We start from the raw sequence: 20,514 nt of genomic DNA, 5'->3' as shown, positions 1-20,514 counted from the left end.
AGGAAATTGCAGCAGCTTTTATGCTTTTGGACTGCCACTTTTCACTGCATTTCTGGCCAGCAGTGTTTGGGTTTTCTGTCTGATGGCCAGCAGCAGCACTGTATTCAGTGGGTGTTGCAATGAGTACTGATACCAGAGAGATGAGTTTGGAAGGAGAGATGGCTAGAAAAAAGATGGAAAAATTAGAGGTAAGGTGAAACAACCTAATCGTGTTAAAATTGAATGTTTGCAGCTTGTTGGTTCTGTAGTGACGCTGGTGATCAATGTTTATTTTTCATTGAAAACGCAATGTCATTAAGCCACCTTCGAAGAAACTTGTTCATGTGTAGTAATGTGATTCATTTATTTATGTTTTAATAAATAGATCTTTTATTTAATGATTTCTGGCCCCAGTCTATGCCTGATGAAATTTGTGACATACTTTTTTTATAGACACATGATATAAATCATATGTTTTATGTACGAAACAAAGATGTCGAATACCTGTGATGGGTAGAAATTTTTGGTGTATGCACCAGGAGGGAAAAAAGTATGTTTCTTTTTCCGAGAGATGGGAGGAGAGGGAATAATAAGAATTAAGTCGTGCCCCATAGCTAACTGAGGTGCATTAGAGAAATTCCTACAAATAAGAATCCTGAGGTAATTTGGGATTAAAGAATTAGAATAGTAACTGTCATCATTTCATGCACACTTTGCTGTAATTTCAATATTTTTTTCCTTTCTTTAAATCCTTTCCATTGCTACTACTCATATTATTAATAGAGAATTAGGAATTCTTTTATTTTTCAATTTCTGCTTCTTGCATTGGTGAAGTCACAGTACAGTGAGTGTGACTGCCATGCGAACAGCAGAAGTAAAGGACAGGAATAGGGAGTCATTGATTAATTCAGGCATAGTAAGGATATGCATGACAAAATAATCCCGCCTTTTGGGGAGAAAAAAAAAAAAAGCATTGTGAGTTTGATATTAAAAAATGGAGCATTTCTGAAGAATACTGGAAAGTATCCATTTTTTAAAAGGGAAAATATCTGGGGTTTTTTGTGCGCTCTTCTTGTATTAGGGTAAGTAATTTAATGAACAGATTGGTGAAAGTATGTAGGGGCATTTAAGAAATATATTTGTCATACTGTACAATGTGTTCTTTGTGTTTTACAGAAAATTCTTTGCCAAAACCAAAATTACCTGAGGACAGTGTTATTTCACCATACAATATAAACCCAAGCTACCCAGGGCTTGCCACAGGAAATGGACTTTCAGACTCACCAGCAGGGTCAAAGGATCACGGGAATGTACCTATTATTGTCCCATTAATTCCACCACCTTTCATAAAGCCACCAGCAGGTAAATCCTAATGAACATTTAAAAATGGTTACTGTCATTGACACGTCCTGAGCCTGCTAGATCATGACGCCTTAGTAAGAGGGCTGATTTCAAAATGTTTAAAAACCAGTCACAGGGAACTTTACAATGGAGTGGGAGAGTGACTTTATTTGTTATTACTCTTGAAAAACTTCTGCAAATGTGATGACAACAGACTTGTACTGCTTGTGACACTCTGCATGCTGGATTATACTCTCAACATCATCTGCTTTTAGGAAAAAAAAAAATTTGTTCTGATGAATGAAGCCTTTAAATAAATTAATGGAAGATGATTAAATTAAAAATAGGCTCCACGAAAGAAACAGTGAAAGAGACAAAGCCATCAAATCAATATCATGTCTTTATATCAGGTTAACAAGCTCATCCTGGGAAAACTGTCTCTTGATTCTCACTGAAATACCTGACCGTTGTCTCTTGAGGGTTTAATATGATCTTGACTCTACCCAGGAGACTGCACTGAGATGTTTTACATTTTCATTAGATTTTTATCAGGAGTGATTTTACAACATGCCATTCCTCAGAGTTTGCATGAAAAATGATTTATTCCACACTGCATGCTGCTTACCATAATCTGTGAAAGTAACTCTTACAGCTACACCAGGGTGATTAATTGCTGTGTTATTGTTTACTGCTGTACATGGTGCGATAATTGGTGAATTTAGATAGGAGCAGGCTCAGTCCTGCTTCTGTGCATGTCCCTGGGTGTCGTTCTGGGTGCTCTTGGGTGACCGAGGCACCGAGGAGTACAGGGTGACCTGCAATACCTACCCAAGAACTGTATAGCTCTCCGCACGCAGGGAGGCAGCTTGGCTAAAGAGTCCCCACCACGTGTGAAGACGCTTCTGCAGAGGCAGAACAGCTTGTAGGATCAGGTCCCAGGTGTTAGATGGTCACCTCTGCCCTTTGTTGCATTGACTAAAGGTAACTAAAATACCGATCGGTCCACGAACGTGTTTGCCTGTTGATAGTCATGTGGTAGACTACAGTTGCCCCTCCCAAATTATTTTTATGTCATTGATTTTTATCTCTAAAGAAGTATAGTAATATGCTATGAATAATTTTCAAATGTTACTCAATATGCATTCCCTGCCAAAGACTTTTCATCTATTTTATACGAAATTTGCTAATTACCAAAGCTATTTGGGCCCATTCCTGCAGCCTTTACACAGCTAAAGATCTCGGGCCATATGGGCTGGATCCTCAGCTGTTGTTGATTTGGCCCTAAAGCTTTAATCAAGGGCTTGTGCCATCCCAAGCTATTTTCTCCTCCAATCTGAGTCATGAATGAATCCAGAATGCTGAATTTGTGGTACGTGAACACAAGGCTATAACATGCATTGTGCAAACTGCCACAGTTGCTGGATTTTTATGACATCAAACAAGCAGGAGGAGATGGATCTATGAAGTAGAAAAACAAATTACTGCCATGGTAGTTAAGTGGATACAGGGGAAGCGTGGCCAAGTCAACTGCCTTCTGTTCTTTGCCTGTCCACCTACCACATGAGATCCCGTGTTCAAATGTACTGCTAAGGGTAATGTGCAGAGAAGGCTTTTCATAAGTATTTTCCAACTTTGGGTTTTGAATTTATTAATTCATAATGAATATTATTGTTTTACTTGCATAGGTGATATGAACGCATAATCTCTGCCTCCTCTGACTTTATCCCATGATCAGTAATGAGCGCTAGATTACCATGACTTCTGAGCAGATGAGCCTATTTATCTCACCTTTGTTTTAGAAAGCAAGGTTTGGGAGGACCGGAGGAGGAGGAGAACCACAACCTTTGTGGGATTTGCAATAAGCATCGGTAGTAATTGTTTTGTTTTATCTTAGGGCGTAGGTGCCCTAGTCATGATCACCCCAAAGAGCCTGGCAAGAAACAACTGGTGAATACAAGTAGAAGAGGGAGTACAAAGGAGCTGGGAGAGCCAGCGTGCTAGGCAGTGGTCTTGGTGCTGCACTTTGACACCGTTTTGTGGGCACTACATCAAAGCAGAAAACTTCAGAGTGATACAAAGCCAGACAAGAGTAACTCTGGGGATATTTTCTCAGAGCCCCTCACAAGCACAAGGGACGACTTTGGAAACAGCACAAAGGTGCTTCTTTGAGTTGAGTAGGCAAATGAAAATATTCACGTCATTAATTGCTAAAACTGAAAGTCAACATTTTCAACATGGGGGAGAGACAGGCTATGACTGACCTGCCACAAGAACAGAAGGAGCTTACATGTGTTTGAGTTAATAAATGAAGAAAGGGGACAGGAGGGAGAGGCAGAAAGAGTCCAAGAGAAAACTTCAACGTTAAAATGCTGGGCAGAGAAAGGGATCTTTGCAGCACGCTTTGAGTGGACGCACATAGGACAAGGGTACGTTACAGGCCAGAGAGAAAACGAGGTGACTGAGATGCTGAGAATCAGGATGAGTCCAGACTTTGTGGATGGATGGGGAAAGCTTTTAGATATTGTACAGGAGAAAAATCTACAAGATTTAAGTATGGCTTAAAGGAGAGTGCCCACAGATGAAAATAATATTGAAATCATGAACCTGAAGGACAGGAAAGATGATGGTGCAGTCCACCGTTATTGAGCAAATAATATGGAGTGAGCACTCAGGGAGAAATTATTGAGACTTTAATTCTTGCTGTATTGATCTTGAACTGAAGGGTCAGCACCAGTAAAGAAGTGTCAGAGAGACAGGCTGAGGTATTCATTTGGACAGGAGAGCAACGGTCTGGAGAGGCTAAGCAGGTCCAAGAAACAGTCACAATGAATTATTAGTTGAATAATTTTTGCAGATAAGATTCTTTACAGATAAGAGGGAGAACAGAAAGAGCAGAGCATGGGGGATGCTCACAGAAGCCTGAAGAGAGAAATAGGAAGGATACTCTGCAATGTGCACTGGTGTAGTAACTGCAGAGGCAGAAAAAGCACTGGGGGAAGATGGAGTCAGGAAGCCAAGGGAAACAGGATTTCCAGGGAGGCAGATATGATTCTTGGTATCAGAAACAGCTAACAGCTGGAGAAGGAGGAGGAGGGAGTACTGATCCCGAACTATGTCTAGGAAGCAGTCATCGAAGATTTCAGCAGATTAGGTCTTCCTTGAGCGTGCTGGAAAACTTTGAACAGTGTCCTGTCTGCATTCCTATTTTCTGTGAACAGGCCAAAACCTTGAACAGTTAACAAAACTACCTTTTTTCTTCTTATGCTTATTTTACAGTAAAGTGGGTTTTTTTTTTCTTCTTTTGAAAACCAAATAATTTTGATCACTCTGACTAAAATTTTATCTCCAAGCTGTTTAGCTTTCTGTTTTAGTCAAAGGAAATGTTAAGCAAAAATTTGCTTATACAATCCTGGAAAACATTAGGCTGCTACCTGACCAAATATAAACAACTCCAATAAAGGCACTCTACCCTTGCTGTACTCCAAAATTACATCCGAAAAAGGCTGAGTTAAATGCATGGGTCCTATGCGGTGCAGTGACCATCTACAGACTCAGGTTACAGCATGTCAGTGGAGGATACTAAATCCAGTCATGGGAGGCTTCCACAAGAAGGATGCCAGTTACTCAGATCTGGAGCCTATTTGCAAGAGCACTCCGCTGGTCTGGCACCACCAGGCAGACAGACGACACTCAGGCAGTGCCCAAATCAAACAAGACTTTATCAGTCAACATCAGCTATCCGACCTGCATCTAGAAGCAAAGAAGAAGTAAGTGCAACCTCCAGAGAGTTGGTGTAATAGTCTCCTTGTGGCTGATAACCGTCCTTCTTGCCCAGCAGGCTTGTAGCTACGTTCAGTGCCGGCAGAAGATTCTGAGTGATCTTTAGGGTTATTTTTGAGTATAACCCATTGCCACAAACTGATACTAAGGTTAGTTCTTCTTGGTGTTAGAAGAAAGATTCTTATTTTCTACACAGCAATGTAAAGAAAGGGTTTGGGTTTTTTTTTCAATTAAAAAAAAATTACATAGAAATATCAAGGAACAGAAGTGCAATAGCTAGGAACGATCTAGAAATAAAAATCCCACCACAGTTGTGCAGGGTATATGGCTGTAGTATGCAGCATGCAAACATCCTAACTGTTATTCTGCAGCCCTTGGTGATAGAGTAAATCTGAGAGGGCACTTAGGGTGACTCTGCCCTTTCACTCAGACAAGTTTGGACGGCTGTTGTTACATGGGATGAAGGAAGGCTAAAATCAAGACTAGGCAAAGAAGAATGCAAAAAATTATTTCAATGCAGGCGAGAACATGCTGCCTCCTTCCCCTGGCACCTGCTGGAGGCTACGGTGTCTCAGTTTCCCCTTTTTTTTAGGAGTGCTCTTTGGTTTACTTTCTCTTCTGATCCCCATGGCAGTGCTTCAGTAGGGGAGGTACAACTGCTGGTTGGTCTAGCCTTTGAGCATGGCTGTCGGCAAAACCCTTCCCTTTCCTGCCTCCTTCTGGATACAAGCAATGCACAGAGAGCGTCTGCTCTTCTAAGCATCCCAAACAAGAACCAGCTCCCTGCCATGCTGCGCTGCGAGGGGAGGTCACTGTCAAGGGACGTGGTGGAAGGGGAGGCAGAGAGGATGATACCATGCAGTTGACTGAGCTTTCCACAGGGGAAAGAAGTACAAGGGAAAAATAAATGCTCTCTCCCAGGGTTTTCACAAGATAATGAGTACACTTGGGAAAGGAAAGGGGATTTAACTCCTCCAACCAGTAGATCAGTGTCTCTGCATAGCGTTTGGTTCAGTGATTTCCAAATGCTAATGACTGGGGTTGTACCAAAACTTATCAGAAACTCATGAAAGTGGAGGAGGAATGGGCCGCAGGAACTGTATCTGGTGAGGCAAAATGTCTTAGAGGAGGAGTGGAAGCATTTCCAGTGCTGACTACCTTGTAAAATAGGCCTGTGACCTAAGCTGGCAAGGAGGTGTCATATTCAAATACTAAAGCTAGTAATTAGGTGTTTTATAGAAAGGAACGAGGGATTTTCTGTGTTACAGCTCAACATAACTTTAGAATTAAAGTTTACGGGATTTTTTTTGGTAAATATAAGTATACACAAGTAAGTTGGTGCAACACGTGGGATTAAGCAGAGTCCCTGCCCTGCAGACACTCTGGAACTGCCCACTGTAACCTCTGTCAGTATTTAAATTGTATTGGAGGAGTCTGGAAGCATAAAAGATGTTTTAAATGGTAGTTAGCAGGGCAGCAAAAGTGAATTCCAAGATCATCTGTCTAAATTCACCGAGGAACTGGTTCTGTGACTGCATTACCAAGAAGTCTGATTCCAGGCAGAACCCAGTGGCAGTTTTCCTTAAATAAAGACCATATTATCAGATCTAATTAAGTCTATATATTGAGGAGACTTTCATTTTAGTATGCTCTGGATCCCACTTCAGTATTTCCTGAATCTTATTCCAGTTGCTGAACAGCATTACAATTTCTCTAACTTCCAGTTTAGCTCTTCAATAAAGATCACTGCAACAAATCCTATAGTCAATACTCTTCAAATTCTTTCTCGTGTTTTCAATTTGAAACATCATCTAATTTATGCTGATCGTAGGGTTATTAGTGCCTGGGTTTTAAAATGCTAATGGTTGCCAGCATGCCTGCCCCATCTAGCCCGCTGTTGATGTCTTTTGCTCTCTGTGGAGGGCCGAGTGTTTCCTTTGTGCTAAAAAGAAAATCACAAAGCCCGTATATATGCTTTAATAGTACATATTCAAAATACACAGGGAGTTCCCCCCCTATTAGCTGAAATAGGTGCTTTCTTGTTTGCATGTTTAAAACCTGCATAAATGCCAGCTTTTATTTGTGTTGTGCATTCAGTCCTTACTGAACTATGCATGAGAATGTGCCTCAACTCATGTATGGAAAACGTAGGCAAGCTGTGGTTCCCCAAAATGATTTTTTAAAAGGAGCTGGGACACTTTGCTTTATTGGCAGAGTAGTGAACTTCACGAGACTGGTCCTTAAAAGGAAACGCATTGTAGAGCCCCTGCGGTATTTCCATAGCGATGCTTGCAGCAAGCTTTCTATTGTCAGCTCTATTTTTTAATCTTCCTCTAGTAATTATTTTTCCCAAGGTACTTTTTGTACCTTAAGTTTGTCACGCACCCCATCTATTTAGAGGATCGGCACTGAAGTGCTATCACAAGGGGATCTGCAGCAATGTCTCAGGAGTTTTGTTTGTTCATTTTTTAGTTTGAGATTAATCAGATAAAGCATCTCGGAGGTAAGAAAAATGACTGTGATGGTGCTTCTGCCTTGCTTGGGATCATCAACCCCAGGAACTGCTTTGCGATGAAAAATCTGAATACATGCTACTTGTTTTTTTTTCTTCAGTGGCAGGCTGGGGTTACAGGAGCGCCAGGCAGGTAACTCAGAATTAACCATTCTGAAATCCTGGCAGGTCCCAGTGGAAACAGTGAGCCCTTATTGTTAATGCTGCAGACGCTAGAGTCAAGTTAAGATCTAATGGCTTTAAAAAGGAAGTTTCGCAGCTTTTCATTAGCAAGTAGTAGTGAAAGCAGCTAAAATATTTAAAGATGTATGCCAGTGGCTTGAGCGCGGTTCCCAGCATGGGGTAAAAGGACTATTCTAGCTCCCCTGAAAAAGCCCTGGGACCCAAACTGCCTGTGTGAGGGGGTGGGATGCAGCAAAGAGAAAAAGAGAGGAAAACAGAAGAAAGCACAAGTGGGGAGTCATGGCTTCTGATAGCTGTGGTGGAAGGAAACTTATGCTAGGAAGAGATGGGCAGTGGGGAGACACTGAGGAGGAATGGGGTGCCAAAATATTTTCTGTATCACATCACAGATACAACCACAGCCAAGGTACAGGTTTCACACGGGCTCACTCAGTCCAGGGGACGTACCCTTTGAGATCTCCGTGCCAAACCCTGTGCCCTCCTGGTCTTCCTTCTGCACAACAGGACTTCTTCAGTACTGTGGTTGGGCACCTTCAGGAGTGATATTTTCTTCTTGCCAGAAGAGTTGAGTATCTCCTGCTGAATTTCTTGCAAGGAAACGCGGAAAGCAAGGTTTTGGAGTACCTGCCCATCGATCATCATAATCTGGATTATGGATTAGACCTGTAGCTGCATTTAGTTTCATGCAAATTCTTGAAACTGGAGTTAAAGTTGAAAATATGTATCAGCTAGTTCAGAACAGTGTTAGCAGAATGTTGCAACCTAAAAGTTAGTAAGCTGATCAGGATTTAACTCCAGAATTGTAGGGATTTTAGGATCATCCTGCTAAACACTGTAGGTCACACTGGTTTGCTTAGATAAAGGGACAGAGCTGTACATGATGGATTTACTCTATTGTACTCATTGCCTTCCTTCTCTTCCCTCCACCTCTCCAAATTATGGCTCCATATAAGATCGATTAGTGTAAACTGCTGCTTGTTGGGTTTAAGAGGAACAATTTTCTGCAGCTCCTTCACACCGGTTTGAAAGGAAAAAAAAAATACCAAACATTCTGCTTAATTAAGACCTAAAGAGGCGGTGCAAACTTTTGATGATTAATTGAAGCATGCTTTAGACTGATGCATATTTAGTTATTATAATGTGATAATTTTATCTTGTTATACAAACTACTCCCTTTGGGAACATGATTTAACACTGCAAACACTCCGTGTTTATTGCATTGTTCATTATGAAAAATACACAGGCTAAAAATCACAAGGAGATGTATCTGAACAGTATCTGTGTGGTGGGTGCAGGGAGTACTTCTTCCACCTGTAATGACACAACCCAGGGGCAGAAAAACACAGTATTGGAACTCCCACAATAGCTCTCACTATGAAGAGTTGAGAACTCAGAAAAGCAGAGGCTGGAAATTCAGATCTTGTACTGTATGTGGAACGAATATGTCTTTCTGTTACCTGGTGTAATCATAGAAGACAGTGGTACAGATGTTCTGCTGAAAACTCTCCTGTTACTATTCAGTTGCCTCTGTGGCAGCTCCTCTTTGTCTCACCTGTGTGAGTCCCCGTGCTACCTGTCATAAGCGTGACAGAGCCGAGAACATGCTAAGCACGTTGCAAGAGCAGGTCATAAACTTGCAAGCCCAGATGGAGAAAAAAATACGGTTGCTAAGAAATATTTTCTTTCACTTCAAAATGATCTGTACTGGGACTTGCAAACGTTATTTTTGTACTTTACAAACATGTGTCAGCCTAGCTATGTGAGTCCTGAAAGTGATGGTGAATGATCTTTATCAGAAGAGCTGCTCCAGCGAGAGCTCACATGATGGGCATAGGCATGCTGTCAGGATGAGCTCATATTACTCAAGCGGATACGCTAAGCTACGCTACCAGCGAAAGTTTGTCTGTGAGCAAAGGAGAACATTGCCGACGTAGTATACCAATGTAATTACTGTGGAGAAGCTTTCTTAGTGCACACCTAATCAGAAAAAGATTAGAATAAAGATTCAAGACAGATAAGCAGTCTCAAGCTACTGGATTTGAAATGCCCTGCTTCCCTGTGTTCTCATCGCAGCAAGTTTTTCTTGCTGAGAGCTCTAGGGATGGGGACTTTATACATTTTCCTGAAAGAAGGGCAAGAGTCTGGAAAAGTGATTTTTAAAGAATTTGGCCCTATGAAACAAAGGTCTGTCAAAAAGTGAGAGGAAATTTATCTTGAATGGAAGATACGAATTTCTGCTTTCATATTATTCCAGTTTGTTTTTAGCAAAAGACAGCAATTAAATCACGAGACTTTGGCTTTTCTTATTTCACACAGTCTTAATGTTTTGGGTTTAGTTATTGCTTCCCACTGCTGTGGACTGTAATAGTAGAAATACTATTACTTTCCTGTTTATGCTGCAGTCCTCTTTTTTGGTCACTAAGCTTAACATACTGTAATGAAACATCCCTATTAGTTATTTTCACAACATCTGCTCAGACCTCTACTGCAACCAGTGTCAAGAAGGAAAGCACCCGATCAGGTTTGGACTTTTATCATTGTCTTCAGCTGTCATCCACACCCATAGGCCATAGGACATGGCTCTGTACCTATCCCAGGTACCAAGAACGGGTCCTTTTTTCTCTGCTGTTCTTAGCTTCACTTGAAGCTGAAAGAAAGGATTTGATTTTACAGCAAGTCTTCCTTCCACTGGGCGCACACGGCTCTTGTTGATGGTCCATAGGGAATTAGTCATGTGATACTGGATGTTTTCTTTTTTCACCTGATGACCTGCATTACAAGAAGCTAGACTTGCATCAAAAATTGACTGGGGCAAACCTACACCTGAGAAAGCACAGATGACTTAAAAAGTGACATATCAGTGTACTGTTCCAGGAAGCGCATGCTCCGAACCCCCTTCTGAAGTACTGCTGTTTTCTGGCTGCTTTACGTGGCCATACTCAGCTGAACCTTTTGTAGTAATGTTCCTGAGTCTATTAAATGGAAGAGGCATCTAGTTTTATTATTACTGTTACTATTAAAAGGATTATATTGTATGTGACCATTCTTTGATGACTGGGGCAAGAAGGGAGTAGAAGAGAGAAACGATTGAAGTTCTTTGTATTTAGGCAGACTCTTTCCCTCCCTTTCTCCCTTCTTTCTTTCAAAATGATGAACATTTTGATTAATAGTGCTGATGCCTCCTAGAAATCAGCTGTCTCTTCCTGGAAGTGCAGACAGTGGCTGGAAGTAGTAGTTTGTAGACCGTTTTCTGCTGTTTTATTGACTGTCAGATCCATGGACCACAAGTGAAGCAATGCTGCTTCAAAGGATTCCCCGTGAGGTGGGGGTGAAGTTCTGCTGGTCAGGGCATGGGAAGACAGCAGCTTGACAGAGTAGGTGCCTCTCCATCTCCTCTCCTCTTCTTGCCAGGATCTATCTTAGAGAGAGTCTTTGGCAGAAGGATAACCTCCAGCATAACCTCCTGCAGAGAAGTGTGTAATGCAGCTTTTCCATGTAAACAGCTGTTGCTGCTGCTGGGATGCTGTGTAATTGAAAATGGACAATGGTGTGGTCTTTCTGATCACCCATGGGAGACAGTTCGTGTGTGTCAGTGAACAGGAGTTGAATGATAGCTGAGGTGTTTACCCTATGAAGTCACACGTGAAAGCCCCTGAGAATCCCAGTGGTGGAGCTCTGTGCTTCTCCTGAAAAACTGTGCCCAGGACAAGCCAACCTGCTTCAAAAAGAGCTACTCCGGCACCTACTTTGCCAGTGAACTCTCTTTCAGCCCTGTAATTTTCTTTTTTCATTTATGACAGTTACTCTCACCAGAAATGAAGGCTATTAGAAAGGTATCTGGCAGATCTTCTATTTCCAGATACAAGGTACTTCTTATCAGTTGCTGTTAATCTGAAACAAGATCTGTTTCCTTTGGTTCACGGGATCTTCTGTTGTCCTGATATACATTCAAAGGGGCAAGTTCAGTCTGTAAGGAATTGGTTTATTATGGTGCAAAAGTAGCCGAATCAGGGCACCTTTGTAAAAGTTTAATACTTCAAATGGCTCAGGATAAAAATGGGGGGAAGAGCTCTTGGGCTGCGCTGGAGTAGTTAGCATCCTGGCCAACACTGGTCCAGAGAGAAAGCTGTGATGACACCGTGCAGTGCCACCGTAACAGCGCCCTGCGCTCCTGTGTGCCTGGCTGGCATTACAACCAGCTCAAGGGCAGGCTTCTTGACCCTATAGATGGCTAGTGATAATTTTGGCCAAATTGTTTTGATTTCCCTTGATGTTCGGTATATGAAAGCATTTATAATATTGGCAAATCCCACTCTAAAGGGTAAGTGATAAAATAGATTAAACACAAATCTGTGTTATAACTTAGCCTTAAATATAGGTTTAAAGGTAGTCGGTCTGATTAGAACTGAAAGGTCATTATTTTACATTGTACAATTTTATTTGTAGCTATAAATCATAATACAATTTGTGGAAGGAAAAAAGTTATTAAACTGGCAATATTTATTCCGTTAAGGTGAATAAAATGCAGCACGTAGTTCTGAGTTATGATAGCCGGGAAAAGGAGCCAAATCACTCTGCTAAAAATTAGTTTGCCAATAATTTTACAAAACGATGACAGCGTAGCTTCAAAAACAAATCCTTTATAGGGAAATGGGATGGCTGCATGACAGACTCTCTGAGCTATGAATTCTCCACAGCTCATGGACCAGGAACTGCTTTAACAATTAGTCTTCAGGGATTTTTTTTTCCAGAAGTTAGACAATGGCTGCTGTCTGTAATTGAAAGGTCGTGTTGTATCATAGACTGGACATAAGAACTGAAGAATTCTGAGTTTCAAGTCAGAAAGGTTCCTGCTAGCTTAATGTCTTGATCTGTTTAGGAAGCTTCACTATTCACTGCCCCCGTCTGTGAAGCTGGGGTGGGAATAACGACCACACAAGGACATCGCTAGCACTTTAGTAAGAAGCCCTGGGGTTTTTTTACATGGCAGAAGGCGTACATGCCACATTCATAACACACGTTAGAGAAGAGCTCAGAAGAGGCTTGGGAACTCTGCCTGAATTAAAATTTGACCGATGAGCATAATGACTGGAAAGTAACCCGGCAGACTTTACCACAGTGCTGCATCTTCCTTCTTGCTGGAGTCTGTGTTTCTGTGACTGCTATATTCACACGAAAGCTCTCCATTTTGTACGCTAGTCATTATTTCGAAACAAAGCGGAAAAGGGGCATTTCATGTTCCTTCTTATTTAGAAGAGGGCTCTTGTTAGAGACCTGCCTTGATGCAGTACCTTCTGGGTGTGTTTTATCACCAGCTTGCTGAGCAGAACATCTCAGGGGCTCACTACAACAGACTGTAAGTAACAAGAACAAAGCAGCAATACTCATTAAGCCTTGGTTACTCGTTTAATATAGAGTTGTGCACTCTTAAACATGCTAAAAAGCTCTCGAGATTTCCAGAGCTTTTCAGCAATGCACCATTTTTTAAGCTAATAATCTTTTCCAGCCATCTTAGAAGCTTTGCCAATCTGCCGAGCCTGGCTGGCACAGGTCACCGGCTGCCTGAGGACGAAGCTGATGATCACAGGCATGCACAGTTCTGCTCTCAGACAGTGAGGAAGTTAGAAATGAGATGAGCCGGTGCTGGTTGTATCTAAGAGTAAGTGTGCAGATGTCTGAGGAAGGTGTTTGCATCTCATGTAAACATTGTTCTTATATTTTTGTTGTAGAAGATGATGTGTCAAATGTACAAATAATGTGTGCCTGGTGCCAGAAAGTTGGAATCAAGCGCTATTCCCTGAGTATGGGAAGTGAAGTGAAATGCTTCTGCAGCGAGAAGTGCTTTGCAGCTTGCCGAAGAGCATATTTCAAGAGAAACAAGGTAAGAGAAATAAGGAAAGATGTAACCTACATAGAAATAGCTTTAATCAGGCCCAGCCTGGGTCTCATTTAGCATCTAATAGAAGCTCTTTTCTTTTGTTTTCTTTGTTTCACCTAGTCCCTCCACTTTCCATCTGTATTGTCTGTTGGACTGTCAGCCCTTTACTAACCTTGTTTCTTTCAGTTTCCTTCAGCTTGATGCTTGGGTTTTGTGAGAGTCAGGGAATTTAAATACTAATAAGCATTAACATAAGAGTCCTAATTTGGCCTTAGGGTCTCAGGATGCTTGCTACGTATACACAGCTAAGAGGAGGTATCGTGGAAATAGAGTAGAGGAGGGTTGTATATGACGGTGTCTCTAAGTCCCATAACGTTGGGATCATGGCCAATGGGTAAATGCTTTTAGGGCCTAAGTCTGGGTCCCATCACGATAGTGGACATCTTCCCACTGCTGCTAGTGAGCTCTAGTTTCATTCTTTTAAAGTGTATCATTACTAATAAATTATCATTGCTGCAAAATTCAGACACTATACAGTTTTGGGGTTGGGGTAAGCAATGTTAGAACATCTAGAGTAGCGTGAAAACCCCTCCTACTCAATTTAAATGTAACTGTCTAAAATTAGAATGTGATCCTAATATTGAATGTCTACAAAAATTGCTGTAATCACTGAAGTACAGTGCCTGAAAATGCCCTCTAGGTTACTTCAGCAGCTGTTTTTCTGCAGCAGAATGTACGATATGTCATTTAAAGAAAAATAACGAAGGAACGCTCCAGCATTTTTAGTTGTTGAAAAAGTGGCTGTGTCCTTTTGGTGCTTAATAGTGTGAGTCTTTGGGTAGCCTTTATTGTCTTAGAAATGTTTATTATTCATAAAACACTTTACATTTTGGATTTCTAAATGATGCCATTTTCCCTCATGCTACAGAGCATTCAAAGCCTGTCAAGTTCAAACTGAATTCAGGTCTCTAAATCTGGTCTTTTACATTTGTAGTAATAACAAATAAGTACATATGGATCCTAGATTCAAGATGCAATGTTATAGCAAATTAGCCTCCTTTATAAATTTGGGTCACATCACCCTGCCAGGAAAAAAAAAAAAAAAAGAAAAAAAAAAAGAAAAAAAATGCCTGAAGAATTAGGTTGCAAAAATCAGTAGAGTGGAATTTTAGTGGCAGTCTTGGAGAATCAAGCTCATAATGTCTACTGGAGCAGACAGGCAAGTTAAAGCCACGTGAGTCTTCTGTGAGGAGTGGTGTTTACATCCTTTTTATCTAGAAAAAGTGTAGAGGAGGGAAATACATGCTCCTTAGATGCTCCTCATTTGAAAATAAGTTCCCATGGATGTATGTGTATATGCACATATGCACGTTGATGCACATGCAGTTCAATGTGCCTTACAATGTGTAAGACACTCTGGAGTGAATAGGATCCAGATTGCTGTCAGCTGATGCTCCTGTGACTCTCAGTCACAAATTTACACAGGTAAGATTGTTCATAGTAATGGAGGCATTGTCAGTGATCCTAGTTAGGTGGTCCTGTGTGTCCAGCAGTGATGAGTACCAGATAATTTGGGAAACCTTGGGGACGCAGATGAAAGAACAACCAGTTCATGGTGGATTCTCTTTCATCTACAGCTTAGATCCTGAAATGGGAGGTTTAGATCCCTTACTAAATGAAAATAAATACATGTTAACATAATGCATAGGTGTACTTCAACCTTCTACTAACCCATGAGTAGTAGGATTCAGTAACAGTTTATGGCCACGAATTCAGTCAGGCAATATATGAAAACATTCCCTTTTACCTGACTTACAATTTATTACTCATGTATTTTGTTGGAGGCCTCCTTGCTGTTGTATGATGAGAAAAGATGAATTAGAGCATCTCATCCCCCTGGTTCCCTTTCCTAGACCTCTGTTAACTTCTTCTGGAAGCTAAACGATGCCTAATATTTCCATCCAGAAAGCTCTCTGTATTCATTATTTTGTAAATATCTAAATAACAATAGATGTTCCTAATCTTTTCATATACCATCATATCCCAGTGAAATGTCCTATTCTTCACTAAACATTGCAAATTAACAAAATGTCATGTGGGAGGACTTGGCAAAACATGGTGAGATAACATATAATTGATAACATGTTGGTTGCTGCATTGGCTTTGCTTCAAAGCTAAGCCAGTGAGTCAAATTTTCTTCCTCTTTGCACCTGTGGAATCTGGAACTGCACAGGATCTGACCAGCAGGGGAAATCTGGAGCTGCCCCTTGCCAGTATATTTATGGCATTAGATGATCAGGGGACAGAATATTTAGGAAAAGCAGCTGTTAAATTAAGACAGATACAGCAAAATTCAGCAGACCCTCATGCTTGTTTTGCACTTCACCTCTTAGTAACGGAGCAGAGTCTTGAGGAACAAGATCAAAGGCTGCAATAGTTTCAGATATAACCGCTGACCTTTAATCTGTTATTACTAGTCCAACAGTATACCTGTCTTCTCTATCAGTCTAATGCTTATTTATGTATTTGAGAAGTTATGCCACTCTACAATTCCTCATTTTTCAGAGGAGTAAAATAGTCATGTTTCACCTGCCTTATGTATGTTTTAAACAGCGGATCTCCACCACAATATAGTGTTGTGTTACGTTAAACATGTACAGCTGCTACATTTCTGGGAGCTGATAGGACTTTGTGGTCACTTCATTTAAGGCTTGAGTTTCCTAATGGATCATGTTAAGCAGTCTTCCCTCCCTCCCCTAGATAAGAAGTGCTGTAATAAGCACTTGCTTAAAATGATAGGACTGCTTAAATAGTAAAGAATAAGTCACTAAGGCACTAATGTCTCAAAACGGCGCTAAGTAACGCTGCAAATTATCCATTCCCGAATGCCAATTGCTGTGTTCAGAATTAGGACTTTTGTCGTCATCCTAATAACAAAACCTTCTCCCATACACAGGGCAAATGCACGCTGAAGCGATGCATGCCCACAGGTTTCCAGCTGGAAGAAGGCTTGGCATGAGACCCCCTTGAAGTGCCCCCGCAGAGCAACGAAAGTGCTCCAAAAAGCCCCAGGTTAGCTGGGCACTGACTGCTCCCAACGTCTAACTCCTTCCCACCCTCTCCTGCAGCAGGTTTAGCAAGAGCAGCAATGCAGTGGAATAAGCTGGTACCTTGCCGGCCTCGGGAGCGTTTGAACCCAAGCAGTGTAGTCAGAGGTGCACGAGTCCTTCCTGCCTTTTGTCCCAGCAGAGTTCTGTCCGGTTGTGCTCCAGAAGCTGTGCCCCTGCACCCTCTGCATCTGTACGTAGCCAGGGTTGTCAGGGAGCTTCATGGCTGAGACAGGGAGTTTGTAAGGAAAAAGACTTGTGCGGTTCTAAGTTGCTCTTCTCGTAAGAAATGCAAATTATCTATCTTATCTATCATTTGAAATTACCTATATTAGCAACCATGCCTTGCAAGAATAGAAATATATATGTTTTGAAATTTTGAAATTATAATGGGTCTCCCCACAGAGTGTAATTTTATCTAAATTACCAGAAATAAATGAAGAAAAAATTGGGGGTTTTACCCCATTAGGCAAAAAGTGAAGTATTTAGACTAGATACAATTTAGAAAAAAACTAAAAACCACCACCCCCTCAAACAAAAATAACCCAAATCTGCATTCCTGCTCCCGTTTGGTCTAGTATGCACATAATGAACTACTTTATAGTGATAACCTGTTGTTCATAATAATACCAATTAAAAGGAAGCATTGCCGGAAAAGGGAGCATTTCGTACTAATGTTTGTAATGGAAGATTTAAGATTTGGAGCTGTTCTGATGCTTCCTTCCTTAGAGATTTAATTTTATAGGCCAACTAATATAAAGTTAAGTACCAAAGAGGCACATAAGGGCAAAAAGCACTAGACCACCAAGTTTCAGAATATTAAATTTAAAGGGAACGATTGGATTCATAATTGGATCCAGTGAGTTTGAAGCCTGAAAAGATTAATTTTGAAATTAAGTTTATTGACTCAATGGGTCAGAAAACACATTTATTACGACCAAATAGCCAGACCTAGAATGAGGACTGAATTCATAGAGGTTATAGGCTCTGTTCACAGATATATTAAAGGATAATTTACTTGATTTGACTAAGACATCAGAGACGAAGTGACTGCAAGGTTGTCAGCTGGTATTTTATACTTGACCTTGTTCCTGTTTCACACTGCCTCCCAATAAGGAAAAAAGATTATAGATGTTTTTGTTTACAGTGCAGTAAAATTTCATTTATACTAATAAACAAAAAGGCATAAATCAAAAAGTAAAAGTAAACGGCTGTTTAGCAGCATGAAGATGTAAACGATGATGGCTGTTTTCTCCCCGTACAGGACAGTGATGGGCAGCACTGTCTGTAGTGCAGACAGGCAGTGTGTTTTATGCTCTTTTAACTCCTCTGCATAGCAAGAATGAATATGAACAATCAAATGGGGCTGTAAGAAGTCATACGCATTTATTTAGTCCTAAGTTCTCTTGCATTAGACAATTTCTTACATTTTCAAATTATACTTAAAGATGATAAAGTGCACACAACATCATAAAGCCCTAGTACTCCTGCCTGAGTAGTTTTTTGGTTAATTAATGTATATCACTGTGATTAATATGAACATGTATTTACAAACACATGCTAAAAACTGGGAGTAAATAGACACTATCATTCTCCAAAATTATTACTGAGGGTTGTCAAAGAAAGTTCTCTTGATTTTAAGCCTAATTGTGCAGCCTAACAGTGCATAAGAAACGTTTAACAATCTCCCTGTTAAGTCAATGAGTAACAGCAGAAAAAAAAAAGTTACTTTCTTCTCGTTCTTATGCACCTGCAAAATTTAATTTGTAAAATGATCATCATTCATGGAAATTTGGAAAACTGCTTAAAGCAACTTGATGCAAATAATGCCCCTGACAAAAAAAAAAAAGCTTAGCTGTTACATCTTCCTTTAGAGTCCCTTTCCATAATAAGTTTTGAAACACATGGAGCTCTGAATAGAAAATGTATTTCTCCTAGAGATTTAACTTGCATTAATTAGGTGTTCAGAAAGGTCAGTGTAGAGCAGGTGTCCTACCTGGTTTGCGTGAAATCGTCCATATTTGGTTCTGCAGAGCCGTAGGGAAGTGAGATTTCATAAACGGTTCACAAAGTGCTGCTTCTGCTGTGGGTTTGCGTAGAATGTGCGCATGTGTATTTATGTGTGCTTGTGTGTCTATGTGCACATCTGCATGTGTGCGTACGCGCATTTGCCACAGCAGCCAATTAAGAAGGCTTCTTGCAAATGCTTGAAGGTAGAAGAGGAAAAGACGACATCTCCATAGCTATGATTGCTATGTTGAGATACACACGAGTGCTGCTGAGTGAATGCAGATGAGACGCTGAGTCTGCAGAGGAAATAGTTCAAGCATGGGTCACAATTGCAAACTTCTTTGAGGAACTATCTGGAGAAGGAGGGGGAAGGAAAATATCCTCCCTCAGAGGAAGTTTTTAAAGTTCATGGAGGGTAGCAGGCTGCAGACAGCGACCAAGAATCTGGAACAGATACTGAGATATAAAGCAAATCCTGAGTTGTGAAAGAGATGGGTGGCATCAGTTGGAAAGGAGAAGAGTTGGCATCATTGTCTAGCTGTCATCAGCTGGCCTTTTTACTTACTGGATACTAAACCCAGAAATCTCATAAAACTCCTTCCCTAAACCAGAGCTAGGATTTTTCATGATTAGAAGAGGCAAATGAAATTCCAAATTAACCTACTGAGACCATCAGTCAGAATATCTATCTCACCGCTCACCCACAGCAAAGCAAAACGTATTAACATTGCTAACGATGAAATGCATCAGCACCTGACTGATGCCACCAGTGCCTTAATGAAGGGATCTGGCAAACCCAGTGTGCTTGTCAGTTTGCAAACTCAATGGACATTTTACTGTCCATCTGCTGCCATTTAATACTATAAATTTGAATCAAATCCCCATTGTCTGAATTACTAGCAGGTATCCAATCCAATTAAAAGGCGTGTTCACTTTTAATTTTAACCACCATGTCACATTACATCAGTCGTGTTGCATTCTGGCTACTTTGGTTATATCAAGATGAATATGCTAATTACAGCTTGAGAATCTGCTGCCTCTTGGACAGCAGGCATTTGATTCAAACAAAGCAACCAGTTTATGTGAGGTGTCCTCACATCAGTTCTGGACAGCTTCAGTGATTGCATCTCTCCTTGCCAGAAAGTAGGTTTTGTTTACATACAGGTGTTACAACAAAACACCACGAATTGCATAAGGACTTGACTAGAAATGCTTTTAAGGTTTTCGTGCACTAAGTGTATGCAATTTAGACCAATGATTTGGATTTAAATAGATGTTATGACACCTGGATATTGGAGAAGTGAAAGAAGTTGCTGCCTACCAGAGTGACTGAGGAAGAAGGATAGCCGGTAGCTATTTTTCTGGAGGTTACTAAGGTGCTTTACTGAAGTCTTAAATCACTTAGGATGAATTTTTGAAGGGGAGAGAGAGACACCAGGGGAAAACCAGACATTTTGCTCCGTTAAAAAGTTTGGCAAGATAGACTTCATGATCTGTATCCAGGACATTTTTGCATCACCAAGGGATTTTTGATTAAAGAGTTTAGACACATAACAATGATGCATTCAGAAAATGAGCAGATATAATACACATGGGTGCTTACTTTACATCTGAACCCCTTTGGCTCCAACCTATGTGAGCTAGGCAATCACTCAAAAAATTGCTCTCCGCTACGTTCCATGTCTTGGTTCAGGTTACGTTAGATTAGCCCACGTTGCCTCGTA

The 20,514-nt window shown here is 40.8% G+C and overlaps 1 protein-coding gene across 1 annotated transcript in view; it reads left to right on the top strand.

The window, feature by feature from the left end:
• Nucleotides 1-20,514, top strand: part of SOBP (sine oculis binding protein homolog) — a 100,961-nt gene that overhangs the window by 10,466 nt on the left and 69,981 nt on the right. Inside the window, exons 3-4 of the mRNA XM_075708367.1 lie at nt 1,156-1,341; nt 13,525-13,676. Coding sequence (XP_075564482.1) covers nt 1,156-1,341; nt 13,525-13,676 — 338 coding nt within the window. The remainder of the gene's footprint in view (nt 1-1,155; nt 1,342-13,524; nt 13,677-20,514) is intronic.

This window comes from Pelecanus crispus, chromosome 3, assembly GCF_030463565.1.
Source record: "Pelecanus crispus isolate bPelCri1 chromosome 3, bPelCri1.pri, whole genome shotgun sequence".
Taxonomy (NCBI): Eukaryota; Metazoa; Chordata; class Aves; order Pelecaniformes; family Pelecanidae; genus Pelecanus; species Pelecanus crispus.
This window is presented reverse-complemented; position numbering and strand designations above follow the sequence as displayed.